Genomic DNA, 20,122 nt, shown 5'->3' on the forward strand with positions numbered 1-20,122 from the left:
TCAAGAGCAGCAGACTGAGATGAAAAACAGGCCTTTAAGAGCAGATTGATAAAAGACGGTACAAAGCTTGTCCATGTGTGGAGGCTCTTTGTGTGGCTGAGAGCTCCAGGCATCTGTCCCACACGGTCCCAGCTCAGAGGCCTCGAAGGATTGGGGGGGGGGGCAGCTCACCCTCCCAGGAGGGTCACCCAAGGACAAGGCTGCAGCATCAAACCAAACAGCCAAAGAGCCAGAGAGCACCAAAACCTCAGTGTGCCTTTATATACCAGAGCCCCACACCACATGAAGAGAAAACAACCAGTCGCCAATCTGGATTTGCACTGCGGGGTTCGCATGCAAACCCGAGGAGAGCGCATACATGCATGACTACACACATGGTGAAGGACATGCAGAAACCGTTCTCTGCGGGAGGCTTTAGAGTAACATGAGAGGGGATTATTAGTCTCGGAAGCCTGCATTAGTCTCCGTAGTAATTTGGGAAACAAGTGAGTGTCACTTGACAACAAGAAAATGGTTGTTTTCCCTTCAGCTCCATCGGCTCTTGGCCCATTTACACTGCATGCAGCGTGAGTCAACGCTCTGCTACCTAAGTCATTAATACTGCTGCACAAAGACTAGCAGTAGTAAACAAGACTGAGTTTTGAGGAGCAAAGGTCAGGGTTTGGATTTCATGTCAACACAAATTATCTCCACAAATAGTGTGAGGCAGTATTACTTAGAGTTTCAAAGTGGAAGGAGCCACTCTAGTCTTTTGGATAATTCTTTCTTTACTATATATTTTGTATTATGGCCATCAGCTTTATTTATTCTAGCTTTTTGTCCATTAGTTTGGTCAAACCAATTACTGAATCTTAGCCGATGCTGCTATGGCGGAGAAGCTACAACAAATTGCAAAAGCTTTGTCATTGCAAAACAAATCACCACAGTTGTAAACTTCACCAAAATTGAATAAGTAGCACAACTCTTCTCAGACATCCCATGCTTTATGTCCCAGATGTTTTCGTTGGGATTAGAGAGGATTGCATTTGTTCCCAAAAAAAACAATACTTTTTCATTAACTTTAATTAAAAGAGAGATGTGTTGAGGTCAACTTGGCTTAGAAGAGTTTGAAAAAGTAAAATGTCAGGAAAAAAAGACAGCTGGACAGCCAAAAATGTTTGAGAAACTTAAGCATGGTATCTTGGTTAATCGTATACTAACTTGTGTTGGCGCTCATTCATGGATAGATATTACTTCAAAGAAATAGTTGTTAATTGATCCAGAATTTAAAAGTCAACAGAAACTGGTCAATGTATCATCAGTTTCCTACAAAACATAATTGTTAGCTTCTGCTCGCTGTTAGCAGTAAATGCAAACGGTTAATATGTCTCCTTATGTTTTTATCTTTGACTTTTTACCAAAGAGCTAAATTACTGCCTCATGTATCATTTGTACAGATGATTTAACCAGTTATATGTCCATCCAAGCCTTGCTAGGCAAAATTAACATTGTCTATGCAAAAAAGGGGACTTTTTGAACCCTGAATGCCCAAAATAACTCCTTCAACTTCCACTTCATAAACCTTTCACTACAGATATTGATGTTTGGCTTTAACAGAACTAACTGTGGCCACGGACTGATGTTGCTTGTGTCCAACAGGCAGATACGTCACTGGAAAATAACAGAGCCTTGTCCGAACTCATGCAATACACTGACACAGTCAAAATCTTTCTAGTTAAAAAGCAGGAACAACCGCTGAAAACTGCACCACTTTGATAACCACAGATCGGAGGGAAAGTTAAACCTCCAAGACTTAATTTAATCTCTCCAATAGCATGATTACAGCACAATACACACTCTCATTAGAAGCAGGTTTAATTTTCCATGTTATCACTGAAGCCTTTTTAATACCATTCCTCATGTAAGCCTTGAGGCCTGTTAGATGTGTTGGTTGACGGTGTGCAAGTTGATTGGCAGGTCTCTCCTCTCTGCCCCTTAGCTCTGACTGACTTTATCACACAGTCAATCACACAAAATCCTCTAAGCCTTAGGCGCCTGCTGCCTATTTACCTACTAAAATGCACACCTTAGCTCGATGGCTGGAGCTGATTTGTTTAAAAAAAAATATATTAAAAAAAATTGGGATTTCAAAAGCTCATCCAGCATATAATAATTATCTGTCTCCTGGAGGGATGATCTGGTCTGAGGTGCTGAAACTAGTTAAGCGGTTGAATAAACAGGAAAATTCTTCCCTCGTGTTTAAGCACACACCTTTCAATGACTTCTATTTGTAATGAAGGATCACTGAGCTCACTCTTGTTTATCTGGTACCTTTTTTAAAGCAGACTGCACATTTTGCTGAAAAATGACAAATTTCCCCACTGTGGGACTAATAAAGGATTATCTTTATTGGATGAGGGGAGATAAAAGTATTATAATATACATATTATATATAAACTGTGTATGTCTATACGTATATCCATGAGGCAAATGTCTGATTACTCCACGTTTTCATTGTGATATTTTGTGATTAAATTCTGAATCTGCAACGTTCTCTGTCAGGTAAACATAGTAGTACAATGTCTTCCTCTGATGTAGACATACACTGTAAGTCAGTAGTAGGCTATACAGTGGAGTTGCATATTGGTTTGGGGTCCTTCTGTAAGTAATTTTGGGGTACAATTTGGTTTTGAAGAATTCTACAAGCATCAATACCACAGGCCAAGCAATCGGCCCGTTCCAAACAGGCACATTTTCAACAGGCACTGTACTAGTAATTTAAGTACAGAAAAAAGGCAGCTGGGCTCCACCAAAATTCAAAAAACAGCTATGTGCTGTTTGCTTTTCCACAAGTTCCCATATTCAGTGCCCTTCTGTGGCTTAGACTTGCTCTGCTACACACCGTGTGCCAATATACATATAAAGCCAAATGGGAGCCCTGCACAAAAACACTACCCTACTCTGTGGTAAGCATCAAGCTCGGCACACCCTGTCCACATTTCACATCGCAGACCCACAATCTCTCTGGCCTCCCTGCTTTCTGTGTGTGCAATCACACTGATGAGAGTCGTGGCAGGATAACAGGTCACGGTGTAAATGCCATGTCCTATCACATCTAATACCCACACTCGCCAGGCCACACCGACTAAATGTTTTAAATCTGCTCTGATCCCAAAGAATGATCTCCAGAGGTCAAACACACCAGTTTCCATTTTCTCTTCTCTAAACCCACTCCATTTTCTACTGATCTATGCTTTCATACCCCTCTCTACCATTTTATCTGAAATTTGTAACTTGTGTAAATCATTGCCATTAGGTTTTCAAAAGTCTGTACCCCACTACTTTGTGACTATGTTTAAAACACAATGAAAACCTAATCATATAAAGGATGGAGAAATGTAGGGCTCAAACAATTTAATTGATATATATAAAAAACAAATGCCAAACATTCTCTATTCCCAGCCTTTCAAATGTGAGGATTTGTTGCTTTTTTCATTTTATATCACTGAAATTTTTTTTTTGTTAACATTTTGACTAGAGAGCCATTATAGTCCACAGGTGTTCCTTCCAGCCAATCACCTCATCAGGTGGTTTTACTAATGAGTTCCTCTCCTCTACTTTTGGATTAATTGGATTTAATGATTAATAAAAAAACTAATTGACAGATTCACTGATAATGAAAATGGTCTTTAGTTGCAGCCTTAGGGAAATGTAATCTAGCTCTCTTTCTTTCTCACCTTGCTCGGGAGGGTTTCAGTAGCTAGAGTACTTCTCGGTGGGACTTGGTAGACGTCTTGTCCAGGAGGAACCTGGTAGATGCTCTGCTGACTCTGCTGCTGTGGACTCTTGAGGGACGGTGGCACCTGGTAGATTCCCTGAGCCCCCGAGCCAGCCTTTTGCTGATAGGCTGAGCTCTGAGGGGGGGACTGGGCGGTTGGGGACTGGGCCTCGAACATGGGTCCGATCAGCAGCTTCAGGCGGTTGCCAGGGGCGATGCCTTGGCGGCCGTGCAGGGAGCAGAGCCACCAGCCCTCCAGACCTCCTGTGTTCTGCTCAATGACGGTCAGGATGTCCCCTTTACGGAAGGCCAGCTCCTCGGGGGACTCCGGCATGTTGTCGTACAGCGCTTTGGCCATCAGGTTCTGATGGAAGACAGCAGAAATTCTTTTAGATAAAGATCTTTGCTTAATTGAACCGAAATAAGCTAGATGGAACAACAGCTTTTACCTTCTATCACATACTGTCAGGTTTTATTTAATTCTATCAAACCTTAAAGGAATAGTTTGTTTGGGAAATCTGCTTATTAAGTGAGATGAGAAGATCGATACCAGTCTCATTTCTCTACTTTAAATATGACTCTACAGCCTTCAAATGGTTAGCTTAGCTTAGCACAAAGACTGGAAATAGGGGGATACAGCTAGCTAGCCTGGCTAGGAAGCTCACTAACTTACACGTCCTATCTTGTTTGCTTAATTCCTACAAAAAAGTGTAAGCACGACAAGTTGTGGTTTCATGGGGGTTGTCCTTGAGTCTGTGCTGGTTGCCTGGCAATCTTTAGGTGATGACAAGACTTCAAGTAGTTGCTGCTCCCTGTCAAAAAGTAGTTTGGCTCATAACCTCAACTAGTTGTCACGCTTTGTTTTTTTCTACCAATTAAACAAATGACATATAACGCGTTAGTTTGAGAGCCTTTGTTACCTTTGGACAGAGCTAGGCTAGCTGTTTCCCCTTGTTTCTAGTCATTATGCTAAGCTAAGCTAATCACCTGCTGGCTGCAGCTTCATAGACAGTACAGATAGAGTAGTTTAAATCTAGAGTTTAACATCAATTACAATACTTCTATGTTTATGTACATGTTTTAAAACACCTTGGTAAATGACATGCTGGTGAAGTTTTCTCTGCACTTCAAATTACCATGCAGGATCCCATTAGCCCCCTGCTCCACACCAGATGTCTTTCAAAACAGTCTGAACTTGATGGGATTTTCTCAGCTTGCTCTCTGCTCGAGGGCACAGTTATCTAAAGGGCCAGTGAAGGCTGAGGGATAATGACTCAAAACCACAGATTCTGGAGATAGGAAAACCCCAGAGTGCGCCACTTCTGTAACTAAGAGAGGCATTTAAAGACTAATTGCCTCAGTAAATGCATCAGTCTTTTTCCTTTAGCTGTTATTCATCCATGGAAAGAGTTAAATGAGTATGAACACTCCTTTTCAGCTTTTTTATCTTCACATAACAAATTTAAACTCCTGGGAGCTGCGCAGCACAACAGTCCTGTATTGTAAGCTATGTAAACTATGTAAATACAATTAGGGATTAAGCGCCTTGCTCAAGGGCTCCTTTACGTTAGATACTGAGGGAGTGTTTGTAGAGCTTGTCTGTTTCGTGCGAACAACCCTTTTTATTTTTGTAGCACCACTATCCAGTCAGATGGGCCTTGTAAAGACAGTAAAAAACTATCTTTTGTTAAACATTTACTGCTTCTGCTTCAGCAACAACAAAAAAAAATCTTATAATGAAACTGAAAATACAGAGGGACAGAGTTGAAGTCACACTTCTGCAGACTTCAAATCTTCATAAACTCATCTTGCAGTTTGGATCAAACTCACTAGTATCAGATGAAATTAGCTGAGTAGAGGATACATTTTAATTCCTAATCAGACTACGAGCTACATGCACATTTGGATCAAAAATAAATATTTCTACAGAGTGAGGATTACCAGAAAAATGTAAACGATGACTGTTTGAGAAGCTGTGTTTGTGCGCTTAATGGAAACAGTTTTCACTTATCTTTCTAGTACCTTTTTTGTTGTCGGTCTAGGTCATTAACGCCTCACCCTTTAGTAGCTCAGTGCGGGAATCAGGAAGCCCGTTTTGAGGCTTTCTTGAACGCTCTTTGGCCTTCCTCTTTCCTACCCCGCCTGATTCAGGCCGTTCCCATGTGAAACGCTCTCTGCCACTAACATTGTTATCTCTCACTGCGGGCTTGGCCTCCCTGGCTATTGTCAAAGTGCACTGTCAGGGCCATTAGCCAGCAACACCTGTTGCACAATTACACCCTCACAATCACCCCCCGCCACCAGCTAGCTGCAACAAGTTCGATGGTGACCCCCGAAGGTTGACGTCGCCCAATGGGAGCTGACCTGGATGTTTGCTCATTGCAATAATTTGATCAAGGTTGGCAGAGGCATCCATGAGGAAACAAAATGCTGATTGCTTTGATTACAACTGCAGCTCTAATTAGACTTTGAATACATTTGTTCTGAGGAATGAGAGACAAGTTTAAAGCAGCTTTCTGTGCTGACATTGGGCCTAATGCAAAAACATTTTCACATTCTTATCCTAAACGTCTCACTTTTTCTAAGTCGGATTCACCAAAGTCTCTTATAACTGCACAAAAAAACGCTCGTTTCAGCCTCAACGGCACTAAAATAGTCATATAAGGCGACCCTGGTCTGTTCAGTTTGTTTCATTTACAAAATTGAAAAACCAAGGAGTAGAACAAAATCATTTTACAATACTGAGCTTCACGTCCTACAGACAAAAAGATAACAAGTTTAGCAGCGTCACTAGTGGTGTTAGGGGACCCAAAATAAACCCAAGCATCCATCTTCGTCCGCTTTTCCCGTTCCAGCAGGGGACTCCAAACTTCCCTTTCCTGAGCCACATTAACCAGCTCCGACTGGGGGATCCCGAGGCGTTCCCAGGCCAGGTTGGAGCTATAATCCCTCCACTTAGTCCTGGGTCTTCTCCGAGGCCTCCTCCCAGCTGGATGTGCCTGGAACACCTCCCTAGGGAGGCGCCCAGGCAGCATCCTTACCAGATGCCCGAACCATCTCAACTGGCTCCTTTCGACGCGAAGGAGCAGCGGCTCTACTCCGAGCTCCTCACGGATGACTGTGCTTCTCACCCTATCTCTAAGGGAGACGCCAGCCACCCTCCTGAGGAAACCCATTTTGGCCGCTTGTACCCTGGTATTGCTTGTAAACCCAAGCAATGTAAGTTAAACACTAAAAAAATGTGTCTTCCTAAAGCAAAGCAGTCCAGGACTAATATGAGAGGTGGTCAAGGGGAAGTGACAGACAGATATTAGACTGAAAGAATATTACAGCCGACAGAAGAGGATGTTAAACAGTCAGGTGCAACAGAGGATGATACTGGACAGGATAACAAATGAATGCCACAATTTCTTTTAAATCACTCGTACGTGCCACTTCAGAACAAACCTGTTCTTCCCAGTGATTCTTGCATGAGGCTTATTGTCCTGCTGTGGTTACCTGCTTTGTGTTTGATGCTCAAAGGAGAAATTGAATCACCTCACAGACACCAGAACAGCACATATCACGCTCCTTTGTTGCTGCTGATTACAGTGATCGCTGCAAGCCAAATCAAGAAAGCAACGTGCACACAATCAGAAACAAACGTGTATACATATTTAAAAAGGTACTGACAACTGCTTGTATTCGAGCAGACATCTCAGCCCAGCTACTCAGAGATATGTTGGTGGAAGAAAATGTGCGAGAGAAACTGACCTAACATCCGTCCTCTAAACCACACTGAGGTGTTCATTTCTGCTTCTCACAGGCGTCAACAGCTCAGTCACAATCACTCAAACATGCTCGTAGTTTCTAGAGCCTCAGTGGAGATTTTAAATTAAATATAGCCATGTTTTTTTGGGTCCTGGCCCCCCTTTAAAAGCACAAAAATAAACACTTAACATTGTTTTATCACTTGGATACTTAATGATTTTGACCTAAACTTCTTAAATGTATGTTTGAACTAATGTTTAAGAAGTCCTCTGCATTAAACAACGCATTCCTTCTGTAAAACATGGTTAATACGATGGATGGATTTTCACATGTTCATATAGTCCTTTTTACACAGCACTCCCAAATCCTAAATGTATGCTAGGGGTGAGAGCTCAACACACTGAAACTGTAAACAGACAAAACACAATCAAAGTAAGAAGATTTATCATCAACTTGACAACAAATGTGCAGAATCTAAATGCTGCAAAAACAAAACACAACTGGACTATACAAGTTTGCACAAAAAAGTGCTATTTTGTCTATTTGTGTTTTCTTGCAGTGCGTTGAGGTTTCAGGGCCACCGTACAAATTAGGGCTGGGCAATATATCGATATTATATCGATATCGTGATATGAGACTAGATATCGTCTTAGATTTTGGATATCGTAATATCGTGATATGACATAAGTGTTGTCATTTACTGGTTTTAAAGGCCATATTACAGTAAAGTGATGTACTTTTCTGAACTTACCAGACTTTTCTAGCTGTTCTATTATTTGCCTTTTCCCCACTTACATGTAGACATTATGTCCACATTACTGATGATTATTTATCTAAAATATAAGAAAATATAATGAAGTCAACATACAGACAATATAAATGGAAATCAGGATCACTTTTGTAGCACCTCGACCAACAATGAGTGAGTCATACATGAACCAGAGAAGATTTCAAATCTGATGGGTGACGTGAAACAGAAAACATCACCCCTCATCACACTGAACAAACATGCTGTTAGCTGTACCAGCTACACGCAAATCCTTTTTGAAGTGATGCTCCTGTCTTTGTTTGCTTCAGTCAGCTGCATCACTGTAATCGCAGCAGGTGAAACTGACTGTTAAAGCGGGTGTCAAATCTCTGGTATAAACATTGGTTAGTCACAACACGGTGACTCTACCACTCGCCATTGATCCTCCTACAGTATAAACACGTTTGCCATATGTCAGCGGGCAGGCGGGGAGGGCCCCTTCTGCTTCACCCATGGACGAGCTTCCAGGAAGTTATTTGTTATAAGTTGGCGAGGCGAGAGGCGTTCTGCTGCTTCCTGATGTAAATTGTGCATTGCTTCAAACAAGATATTGAACAATATGTCTTAGGAAACAAGGCCGTCTATCTCAGCATCCTTTAAAGTGTCTTCTACTTTTATTAGAAAGCTTATTTTGATTTAACTTTTTTTTTACTTTACTGGATTTTGTTTTACTTTATTTCTTTGTGAGATGATCCAGTTAAATGTCTGTTATTTGCCCATGACTTCTACCATTTGTTCTGATTTAGAGCAGCAAAGATTCATCCATTAATCAATTATTCGTTTGACAAAGAATTAATCAGCAACTATGTATAATCATCCATTAATCATTGATAGTCTCTGATTTCAGCTTCTCAAATGTGATAATGGGCTGCCTTTTATTTGTCACATCTAAAAGTGGACTGACTATGGGAGTTTTGCACCGACGGTGAACAAAACAAGGAATTTTAAGACATCATCTTAAGCGGCAACTAACAATTATTCATTGCTAATCTGCCAATTATGAAATCTGAGTCTATGAAATCAGGTATCAAGTATTGTCACTGTATAAAACGAGACCGTGAAGCATCTTCCTGAGCTGTGTAGTGCAAAATGTTAAAGAATAATGAGAAAGTGCCCATCAAAGCGTCCCAGAGTCAAAAGTGACGTCTACAGATATTTTGTTTTGCCCAACCTAACAGAGAAATGCAGAAAATCCTCACATTTGAGAGGCTGGAATTAGAGAATGTTTGGTATTTTTTCACTATTTTCGTTTAAACAAGGATTGAAATGTTTTTCCAGTTGATCAACTAATCGGTAAAACAACTAATCATTTCAGCTCTAATGATAAAAGCTGATGATAAAGCTTGACAAAACATAATCTAATTATTGAAAAACAGATCAGGTCAGAAAGACAATAAAAAGTATAAAAGATAAAAGGAGGTTTCGGGGGTCTCCCAGGTCTCATACTGCCCTCTGCAACATCTGGCCTCTCACGGCGTCGTACGTATGTTTTCGCCATTAGAAAGCGAGGAATCATGCAAAGCTGGTTTGTTCCGATTCGCACCTGGAGCTCGATATACAGCCTGAAGACCAGGCTGTCTGAGCCCCTCCACTCTCTGACTCACACACCTCTAACACCACGAAGGCATTTTTTTCACTAGCTTCTTGTCTGAACACAAACAGTATAAACGTCCTGTGCGGAAAGCCTGTGCTGACCATCCAAAAATAAAAACCTTATGTAACTTCACCGCCCACATAAAAGGGGCCCAACCTTTGGTTTCAGTGAGAGCTCTCTGGGTGGTTTTGGCTCTGCATCTCTGGGGTACACATCAATCTAATAATAATGAAGGTGGCTTTGGCTAAACAAGCTCACAAATACTTAAATCCCCCTGTTACACCGGCCAAAAACACAACCGCACCACACAACAGAAACATAGCGTTCCCAAGGCAACGGGAGCGGTCCTACTTTATGAGAGACGAGGATACTTATAACCGAAGCAAACACAACCTGCTCCCAAAAAAAGTGGTACGCTCCGACTGTGAGAACATTGCATATCTGTGTGAAAATTAGGGACGTACCAACTGTAACACGTGTCCTGGGGTAGTTGGCAGAAAGGGGTGAACCAGAACACTCATTTGGCCTCATTTCACATGGTTAAATATAGAAAATAATTATAGTAATGACGGTAATGAGGACCTGATGACTTTTTACGAGCCGTTGCTAAGATTGCGGGTGAGAGCCAGTTCAAATAAATGGGCCGTGTGAAGGGTTCTGGGTAGGAAGGGCTCATGGGAAGTGGTTCAGAGCTCAGAGCACATGGTAATTTCTTCATTTGGACAGTTTTCAGGAAGGTTGACCCTCTGATTACAGCCTAAGCCAGTGGGCCGTGTATTAACATAATTACACAGCAGGCTTGGTGAAACTTCCCCTCTGCTATTTCTGAAAAAGTCTTAGGGAAAATGTGACAACTTTTGGAGCTTTTATTTTAAGCTAGAGAAACGTGATCCAACACACTTCTTCCACACAATGACTGATTGATATCTTATGCAAGCAGCTGTAAATCAATAGTTATGACACAGTTACAGTGGCACAAATAGAGTTGGGACTAGCTGTTAAACAATCAATAGCTTATTCCAGCCTTGTGGCCTTCATCATGGTCATCAGCCATAGTCAGAAATCACCACGTTGGCTTGTTCGTTTGTTTCTTTTCAGACAGCTGAATAGTAACACAGATTTGGATTTTATTGGACACACAGACATCAAGACACTGCACACCAAGCTCCTCCAAGCTGATAGAAAAAGGCTCCATTCATTCTGAATAAAAGACTATTGTATCCCCAGTGTAAATATGACACCCACTACCTTCCCTCTTCTCTCATTTGTGATTCACGAGCTGCAGCAGCACTGCAAAGAAAACTCCACACCCCAAAACATCCAAAGAGCAACAGCAATAGTATGGCAACTGTCTTTGACAGGGTATGATGTTCCGGGTTGTGTCGAACCACTGCAAGATGTGACAAACCACTGATGGTCAAAACATCTCCGTTTGAGAGCTGAGATATTTGTTTAGTCAGTGAATATGCGTGACTAAAGCTGTGTCATAAACGTGGAGTTCCCTGAAAAAAATATAAGTAGTAAATGTTAGTCCTTGTATGGCTGCTGCTTGTGTTAAGATAACATTTAAAAACGCAATGATCAATATCTTTATATCGAAGGCCTGGGCTCACCAAAAAGTGCCGAAATATTGATGCTTAAAGCTTAGTAAAGTAGAGAGGGGCAGGGCTAGTAGTGTAATAATACTGTAGTTGTGGAGCTAACCGCTAACACGCAAGCCAGCCACTCTTGCGCTAATCAATCACAATAGCTTTCTGAGTTTCTTTATATACTCTACTGTGCAGTTTAGTCCCTAAATAAGCAACTGTTTGCTAACAAGTTCGCTAATCAACTTCAAAGCTAATAACCATGTCAGTGTTAAACCCCAGCAGTAAAACCCCTAATGCAATATGACGTAAGCAGGACACAACTACAACACTGTCAGCCACCTTTTTATGGAGTCACAGGAAGTGATTTGAGTAACTTCTTGGGTGAAATGACTATTCTCCTTCTTGCCCTGTCCATTCCTCATAGTTTTTTTTATTTTTTTACTGTCACATAAACTTCAAGGTAACTTGACATGATGCGCTCCTCCTTAGCCTGCAGCACTTCCGCTGACCTCGTCTTATCACTTCACATCTTGGACTCCCTCGCTCTGGTCCTGAACGCCAAGTACAACCTATAATTAGACGTGAAAGCCACACTGGCGATATTCTCTCAAAGTGTATCAAATTCTGTGAACTGCTTGGGCAACATACTGTATTGTGCAACGCTGTTGTTGACAAATCATTCCAGGACTGTACGAATAGTGTAAAGCAGCAAGAATTTGAGGACCCGTGTTGACCGGCATTCATGCTGTTTTCATTCATGATGTGTCATTGGGCAAAGCTATGAATCTCTGCGTGCTTGATGGGCTTTGTTTGGTTGCTGACACTGACCTCTGACCCAAAAAAAGCAGCAACACACAAAATAAAACAGTATGATTGGTATTTATGGGGCCCCAGCCAAGAGGCGCTCAGTGTTGGCGGAGCCGAGAGGTGGATTATTTCCAAGCTCGGAATTGATGCCAAATGAGGGTATCGTGGTAACCCCCGGAGACGAGAGCTAATCCCTCCAGGGGGCATTAGCGGAGATGTGAAGTATGTTTCATGGTATCTCTGCAGGGCCACATTGAATGGTTTTTACATATAGGAATAGCCAATGAGATGGAGATTCACTCTGTGTCCTCTCAATTTCACGCTATGCAAAGATGTCAGACAAAAAGACAAAGAGTTGAGGCTGCCATCTTCCTCCTTTGAAACATGAAGGGCATGTGAGATAAAAGGAGAATCTTTTGTTTACTATTCACCATTTTTAACTTTTGAAAACATCCACTGATGATGTACTTCTGTATTTTCTTTAATTCTGTCAGAGGTTGACCATGAGATAAGGGCTGCAACTAATGCTTATTTTTATTATAAATTCATTTGGTGCATATTTTTTCAGATAGTTTTTCTATAAAATGTCAAATTGTAAAAAAAAAAAAAAAAAAAAAAAGCCCATGATGTCTTTATATGTCTGTTGTCGATGACAAATCCAATGATATTAATCTTAATTTCATATATGACAAATAAAAAAAGCGAATTCTCACATTTGAGAAGCTGGAACTAGAGAAAAATGAAACAATTGATTATCAAACTTACATCACATGTTCAGCCAGTTAGTTACTGACAAACACAAACACATTTTCAAAGCACAAACAAGTAACTACAAGATGTACTAATTCAGTGCAGTGGTATTAAACACTTCTCAGCTGTCATGCCTCCTCTTATCTGCCACGAGGACTGACTCTCCACAGGGTTGAACCGAGCTGACAGAGGCCCACTACATCTTGAGAGATGACCCTATAAAATACTTGGCATTCCTCAAGGGGGAAGGAAGAGGGTGGCGAGAATGATTTCCGCCAAAGGTCATACATGGAAATGATTATATGCAATGTTGCTGATGTTGGGTAGTCTCTCTCTCTCTCTCTCTCTCTCTCTCTCTCTCTTTCTCTCTCTCTCTCTGACAATGTAGTCTGTCTCCCTGCTGAACGTTTTCAAATGTTAATAGCTGGCTCATGTTGCGAGGGCGCGGGTATGCTATTCATTCTGTCATTCTGGCTGGGGGAGAAGCTCTTCGCGTTCACTGAAAATCTTGCACAGGAGCAAACTTCACTACAAAGTCATTCTGCACTAAAATGAATAACTAAACAAACTGAAAACGCCACAGCATGAAAATACCATCACCTTTTAACTAGCAGTGGTTTAGTAAATGATCTATGTTGCATTTAGTCTCAAAGAAAGTCTGTGGATAAGCATGGAAAAGCTATTTCACTGCTTGAATGTGCACATCAAACCTGCAGAGGTTTCCCTAAAGGAATTGTTTGCCTGGTTTTCTTTCCGGAGCATGTCTCCTTCTGCACAATGCACAGACAAGAAAAGAGTGCTTCCAGACTCATTAACAATGTAAAGGGGCACCTTGAAACAATCATGTGCATCTTCCGAACAACCTTCCCACGCACGATCGCCTGGAATGCTCTCATTCTCACAGGGCGCTCCTCGACCTCCAGGCTCCCATCCCCCCCAACCCAATACATCCAACTCTGTTTGCCCTCTCGTTCCCCCCACAACTTCCTCTTTCTTTTATTTTCTGCAGGCCCTTTCAGCATCACAGATCCTCCTCCTTCTCCACAGTCTCAGAACAATGTCTGCTCCCCTCTCCTCCAGCCCTCTTTGCTTTTGGACCAGTGCCTGGAGCCTGAACCCATTAAAAAAGAAACTAAAGAAAACACACATACACACACCCACACACACACACACACACACACACACACACACACACAGGCCAGAATGTGGGTTCACCTAATCACTCTTCACTGTGGTTGTGAAGCTATTTCTGCAACAGTTACGTCAGCTACGAAGGAATGAAAACTTATTTTGCCTTAGAAAGTTATCGTAAAGCATTCAAGGAATAGTTTGACATTTTGGCAAATAAGCTTATTGTCTTTTTAGTGGAGAGTTGGAGGAGAAGACTTATACCACTCTTATATCTGTGCAGTATTAAGCTAGAGCTAGAGCCAGAGGACGGTTAGCTTAGCATAAAGACTGGAAACAGCTGCCTCTGATCACACTATTTTAAACACTATATATATATATATATATATTGAATCCGTACAGAACTCAGATTAAAAGCAACAAGTTGAGGTTTTACGGGGGGTTAAACTAAAATAAAATGTTTTTACTCTTTATTGTTTATGCTATGCTACGCTACCTGGCTGTAGCCTTATATTTAGCGGACACTCCAAACCCCCCCGTAAAACAACAAAATGCTGTTTTTATATTTTAATATAAAAAACAAATGAGAGCTGTAGCTGTATCATCCTGTTTCCAGTCTTTATGCTAAGCTAAGACACTTGTCTCCTGGCTCCAGCTTTGTATTCACTTTACAGACATGAGAGTGATATTAATCTTCTCTAACTCCACCAGAAAGAAAATAAGCACAACATGTTGGACTATTACTTTAAACCACTTCAGGTATCACGCTCTTCCTCCTCAGAAACCTCAGGGCCTCACTGGCGCTGTAAAGGCCCTGACACACCAACCCGGACTCAACGATCGAAATGACGAGCGGGATGAGAGGGACAAACGCCTCTCAAAATCTGACGGAAAATCTTTTAAACTGACCTTTGTCGATCTGAAATGAAGACAGATTCAGCAAAAATTTCTCGCTTAAAATGTTTTCAGAAACACGTTTCGGTGAACTATCTTTGTAAAATATGAGATCGTATTCCGAACGAGCCGCCATTATGGTCTGTTTTGAAATTCGGGAGAAGCCAGACCCACGTGACGCTTTCGTCCAATCAGCTGCCGGTTTTAATTTTTTGGGCGACAATACAGATTAGCGCCGCCTGCTGTTATGGAGACGTATTACACACTCAAGTCGGCGTCGCTTCAGTGTGTTCTGAGGCACTTTTTGGACCTCAGGGGATCCAAAAAGTCGACTGATCGGGGAGCCGACTGATCAGTCTGCTCTGACTGATCAGTCTCATTCTGCCGATGGTCGGTCGTCGGGTTGGTGTGTCAGAGCCTTAAGAGATCCCTTGGTGTGTGGACCCATCAGGGGGATTATACGCATTAGGTGACCTATGGAAGACAATAGACAAGCCTTCCCTTCACACCTGAACACAAGTTGGAAACCGGGGGGGGGGGGCAGCGTCTGGCCAGCACCTCACCTCAGGACATGTGACGGGCGCCAACCGCCTCATTAAGCTTGTGTTGAAACATTACCACTCTGCGAGGAAAAGAGTGCTTAATATAGCTGTGAATAATTCATTGCGGCTGAGATCAAGAGCTGAGATCTAATAGGGGCACATAGTAAACTGTTTAACAGATTTAAACAATGATCTGTGAGAGGCTGACCTGCAAGATTTCCCACCTTTCTTCTCTATTCCTGCCACCCGTGTTTTCCTCTGGCAGTGTTGCAAAATGTAGGTATGTTATCATAAGCAAAGAGCACTCTGCATGATTTCTTTGCTCTCCTTATCTCACCTAAGGCAAACAAAGTGTAGACAGTTTTTACGTCAAATCTCCTTCCTATAGACAGAGCACTGCTTGGAAACACTGGTGTTGATCACATTTATTAACATCCACTGCCTTCTTGTTCAGGATGAAAATGGTAATCATGGAGACCTGATCAAAGCAGTTTCCTCCCCAGAGATCCTTGCTACGCTCACTGGCCTCACGCCAAAAAACAGCATCATCACCCTCGACTGCTCCGGCTCTCTCCGCTCTGTGAACTGTGTACTTAGTGGACAATGACTCAGTTTGGACATGACGCAGACACACAGCGTGCACCACCCTCCAATCGTAACCGCACCCTGCTAAAGAGTGACACCAAGCCCAGTAGACTGCTGAAGAAAAGAGATCCAAACTGTAAATCGAGAGTCTGAGCCAAAACTCTGGCAAACAGCTGCTTCACACTTCAGAAAACAGCCACTGCCCTCAAAAATCCCTGAATCATCCAAACACTTTGCACAGTTATTGCTTCCCTAATATGGTGAGGCAGACTTCAGGCTAAAGTGTAGGGCAGATGAGACTTAACTGCAACAGTTCAAGTCTCTTGCTAAATGCCCAAAAGCATTCACAAAGCAGGGGTCCAGTGAGATCAAGACATGTCAATTTTTCCACAACAGTCAATCCAAATCTTTCTGTACCTCCAGCCAGATGAAGCTGACGCCAAGCCGTTCATCACAAAATAAACCCCAGTGACAAACAGTGACAGACATAACAGACTCTGAATGGCTACGTGCTGAAGTAAAGAGAAATCTGAGAGTATCAAGGAGATTTAATGAAGACAGGATTCATTTTTAAGTGAAAAGCGTCAAATGATCTCAGCTAGAAGTGGAAAATATGACTACAGTTTGTAATATAAACTAGTTAGATAGCTTTCCCAATTGTGTTAAGTTGTACTGACAGGATGGTTGCATCAATGTGATGATGTTTTAGTCTAACTCCCTGGATAAGCCTCCTGAAAAAAAACGTATATATATATATATATATTGTACTGCTGAAATGATTAGTCAATAATAAATTAGTTAATTGACACTGTTTTGACAATCCATAGTTTAAGCCATTTTTCTTCTAGCATCTCAGTTTTAAAGATTTCCTTCTTCATCTTCATGTCATCATAAGAGTTGCATATCTTTGAGTTTTGACATTTTAAGAAGTCCCCATGGGCTCAGGGAACACTGTAGATTGTCAATTATTGCCAATATATTTGCTGACATAAATTCAGGCTCAGTCAGTAGGGAGTTGGGTTGGGAACTGGAGGGTCGCTGGTCCAAGTCCCCGTACGGACCGAAGTACGGAGTGTGGACTAGTAGCTGGAGAGGTGCCAGTTCACCTCATGGGCACTGCCAAGGCGCTCTTGACCAAGGCACCGAACCCCAACTGCTCAAGGTGCCCGTCCAGCAGTCGCAGCCCCCCTCACTCTGACATCTCTCCATTTGTGCATGTATAGGACCTGAGCATGTGTGTGTATGTCAGGCCTGTGTGTAGTGTGTTCTAACTAACAGAGTGAAAAAGTTGTAATTTCTCCAGTGGGGATCAATAAAAAGTATAAAATTAAATGAACAGGTAGCCTAATGAAAATATAGTGTCAGCTGCCACCCTAATACAGTAGAACTGTTTTGAATTGAAAGGAAATTGAATAGGCGACATCACATATTGAGAATGAGCTAAATAAAATAATAACCACACTAAGTCCAACAGCAACAAGGGGGGGGGGGGGTCATTAAAGAGGACGTGCGTGACTGTCTGCAAAGCAATAAGAAGCTATAATGTGCTTTTTATACCTAGCTTACTAGGTGGCAACTTGACTCTCAGTGAAATGTCTTTACAGTCTCAATAGTCTTTAGGACACTGCTAGGACAATCTGAGATCAAATGATGAAAACAACATAAGAAAAAAACACATTCCTGTTCCTATTTCTACTTTTTAAGGGGGGGGAAGAGGGTGCGGTTTTACTCTATTTACGCCCCTGTGGTCGCAATAAATGTAGCCTAAAGGCAGAGAAGGTGCATACAAAAAGCAGAATCCACACACATATTGACATATATATATATATAAAACATTAAAAAACATCTACAAGAAAAGTTACAGCATCCTCTCGGCAGTTTCCCTTTTTTGTTTAACCAGTTCAATTTATGAAACAAACCCGGATGCACTAATTTAAAGAACTTATAATTACCGCCATCATGAAACCAAAAGTGGAAAGGTTTTACAATCATAGCATCAACGTCGAGTCCTTTACAGAAACCAGTTTGTTGTGAATTGATTTTTCCAGCATATATTATGACACAAGAGAAAGAAAGTACCGATCCAATCAATGCCGCTTCACTTACTTTGTATTTCATCTTGCAGCTCTTCTCTGTGACTCCAGTAAAAGTGAATAAAATATCCGCTTTATCGCATTCAAAGAGCGCACATCTGCGTAACTGCAGGGACTGAAGTGTTTTTCTGAGTGGTTAACCAGCCATCCAGAGCTTCATAGACGGAGAAACACACACGTAGGAATATCTCGGAATCCGCACCGCTTCTTTCTACCCCTCTACACCAGATTGCTCTTCAACACATTGACCGTAGGACCAGCTCATTTGCATAAAAAGCCACTGATTGGTCGGAAGAAACGTTCTCGTTCTGTCCCGGCAAACCCCTCCCACCCTCCTCCGCGCGAACTGCAAATCTGACGTCATTATTACAAGACAGTAGATAATCTGTTGTCTGGAACAACATATATAGGCCTATTCTTATAAAACTAAAATATTTCTCTTTCAATTGTGGTTCAGTACTGTCAAAAATAAAATAAAATGATGAAAAAAAAACGTGAATATCAATGGATTTTTGTCATTTTTTTAGTTTCTTTGGGGGATAATCATGCTTTTTTTTTTATAACTACTGTATTAGCACCATTTAAAAGTGTGCCAAAATAAGCTATTAGTAGTTACTGTTTGTAATGAACCCATGGAAGTACAGACAACTATCACTGGTTTACTTTGACACTGATGCAAACTTAAAAATGTGAGGCAACTTCTGCAGTTATAATGCATTTATAATGTATGAAACTTGATTTCTCCCCCTTGATTTCTTAGCGGATTTGTGGACTTAAAATAATATCATTGTGACAAAGGACACACAATCGTCAATGATATCCCCAGAACATGTATCTAAAAAGATGTATATAATGTAGGAATATGTGTGATTGAGTTTAAATGTTTTAAATAAAAGTTAGCAAAACATTTGTTAACTTTTAATTTAATCACTGAAATTCTAACATTGCACCTCCTAATTGCACTGCTAGCTAACAGTCAAGTTTTATAGGTTAGCTCGCACCCCATATCAAATTTGATTGGATATACAACTTCAAGATGAGTCATCAAAGATATTTTTTACATTTAACAGTAAGAAGGGTTTTGATATAAAAATAGCCTACTAATATATATATATATATATATATATATATATATATATATATATATATATCATAGGTAGATCATAGGAATAATGCCCAATTTATTCTTTAGCTACAGGCTATTATTTTAGCATGATTTCACTGCATATCAGGAAGTTGTTGTGGCTCTGAAAAAATGTTTGTCAAACTGTGAAACCCTGAGTGTGAAGGAAGTGTGATTATGTAGCATTGTCTTCTGCACGGAAATGTGCCCCTTGGTTCAGAAGACAATTACAACACGCTGTAACACGGCTTCACCAACGCCATCAACCTGCTCTTCATTGAATAAATAAATATATACACTAAATAAAGTTTTTCTCTGAGCTGTAGCCTATCCTGAACACTTGTCTTTCCAAAGCTCAGGTAATTCAAACAGGTAAACATCAATAACTACAGCTTTAGTTTACATGATTGAAGAAAATTCTGCACAAAAGTTAGTTATTTTTGATGTCTTGTTGTTGATAACAACTTAGAACAGAAGATAAAGGGATACAGGTAAACACGGGGAAACCTGTATTTTCTTTTTAAAGACTATACTGTAGGAACTTCTCTTCAGAATTAACCCTTGTGTTGTCTTCCCTTCAACCTTGAAAAAAACACTTTTTTGTTTTTGCTTTTTCCAACGTTTTAAATTTTTAAATGTTTCTTCTACACATTTTCAGCACTTATTTCTACGTCCCATATTTTCTGATACAAAACAAAAATT

At 41.1% G+C, this 20,122-nt stretch overlaps 1 protein-coding gene across 1 annotated transcript in view; it reads right to left on the reverse strand.

Moving 5' to 3' along the window:
- Positions 1-18,546, reverse strand: part of nedd9 (neural precursor cell expressed, developmentally down-regulated 9) — a 31,067-nt gene extending 12,521 nt beyond the window's left edge. Inside the window, exons 1-2 of the mRNA XM_031295809.2 lie at positions 18,311-18,546; positions 3,717-4,121 (exon numbers count right to left, since the gene is read on the reverse strand). Coding sequence (XP_031151669.1) covers positions 3,717-4,121; positions 18,311-18,322 — 417 coding nt within the window. The 5' untranslated portion in view covers positions 18,323-18,546. The remainder of the gene's footprint in view (positions 1-3,716; positions 4,122-18,310) is intronic.
- Between the last annotated feature and the right edge of the window lie 1,576 nt (positions 18,547-20,122).

This window comes from Sander lucioperca, chromosome 14 (assembly GCF_008315115.2).
Source record: "Sander lucioperca isolate FBNREF2018 chromosome 14, SLUC_FBN_1.2, whole genome shotgun sequence".
Lineage (NCBI taxonomy): Eukaryota > Metazoa > Chordata > Actinopteri > Perciformes > Percidae > Sander > Sander lucioperca.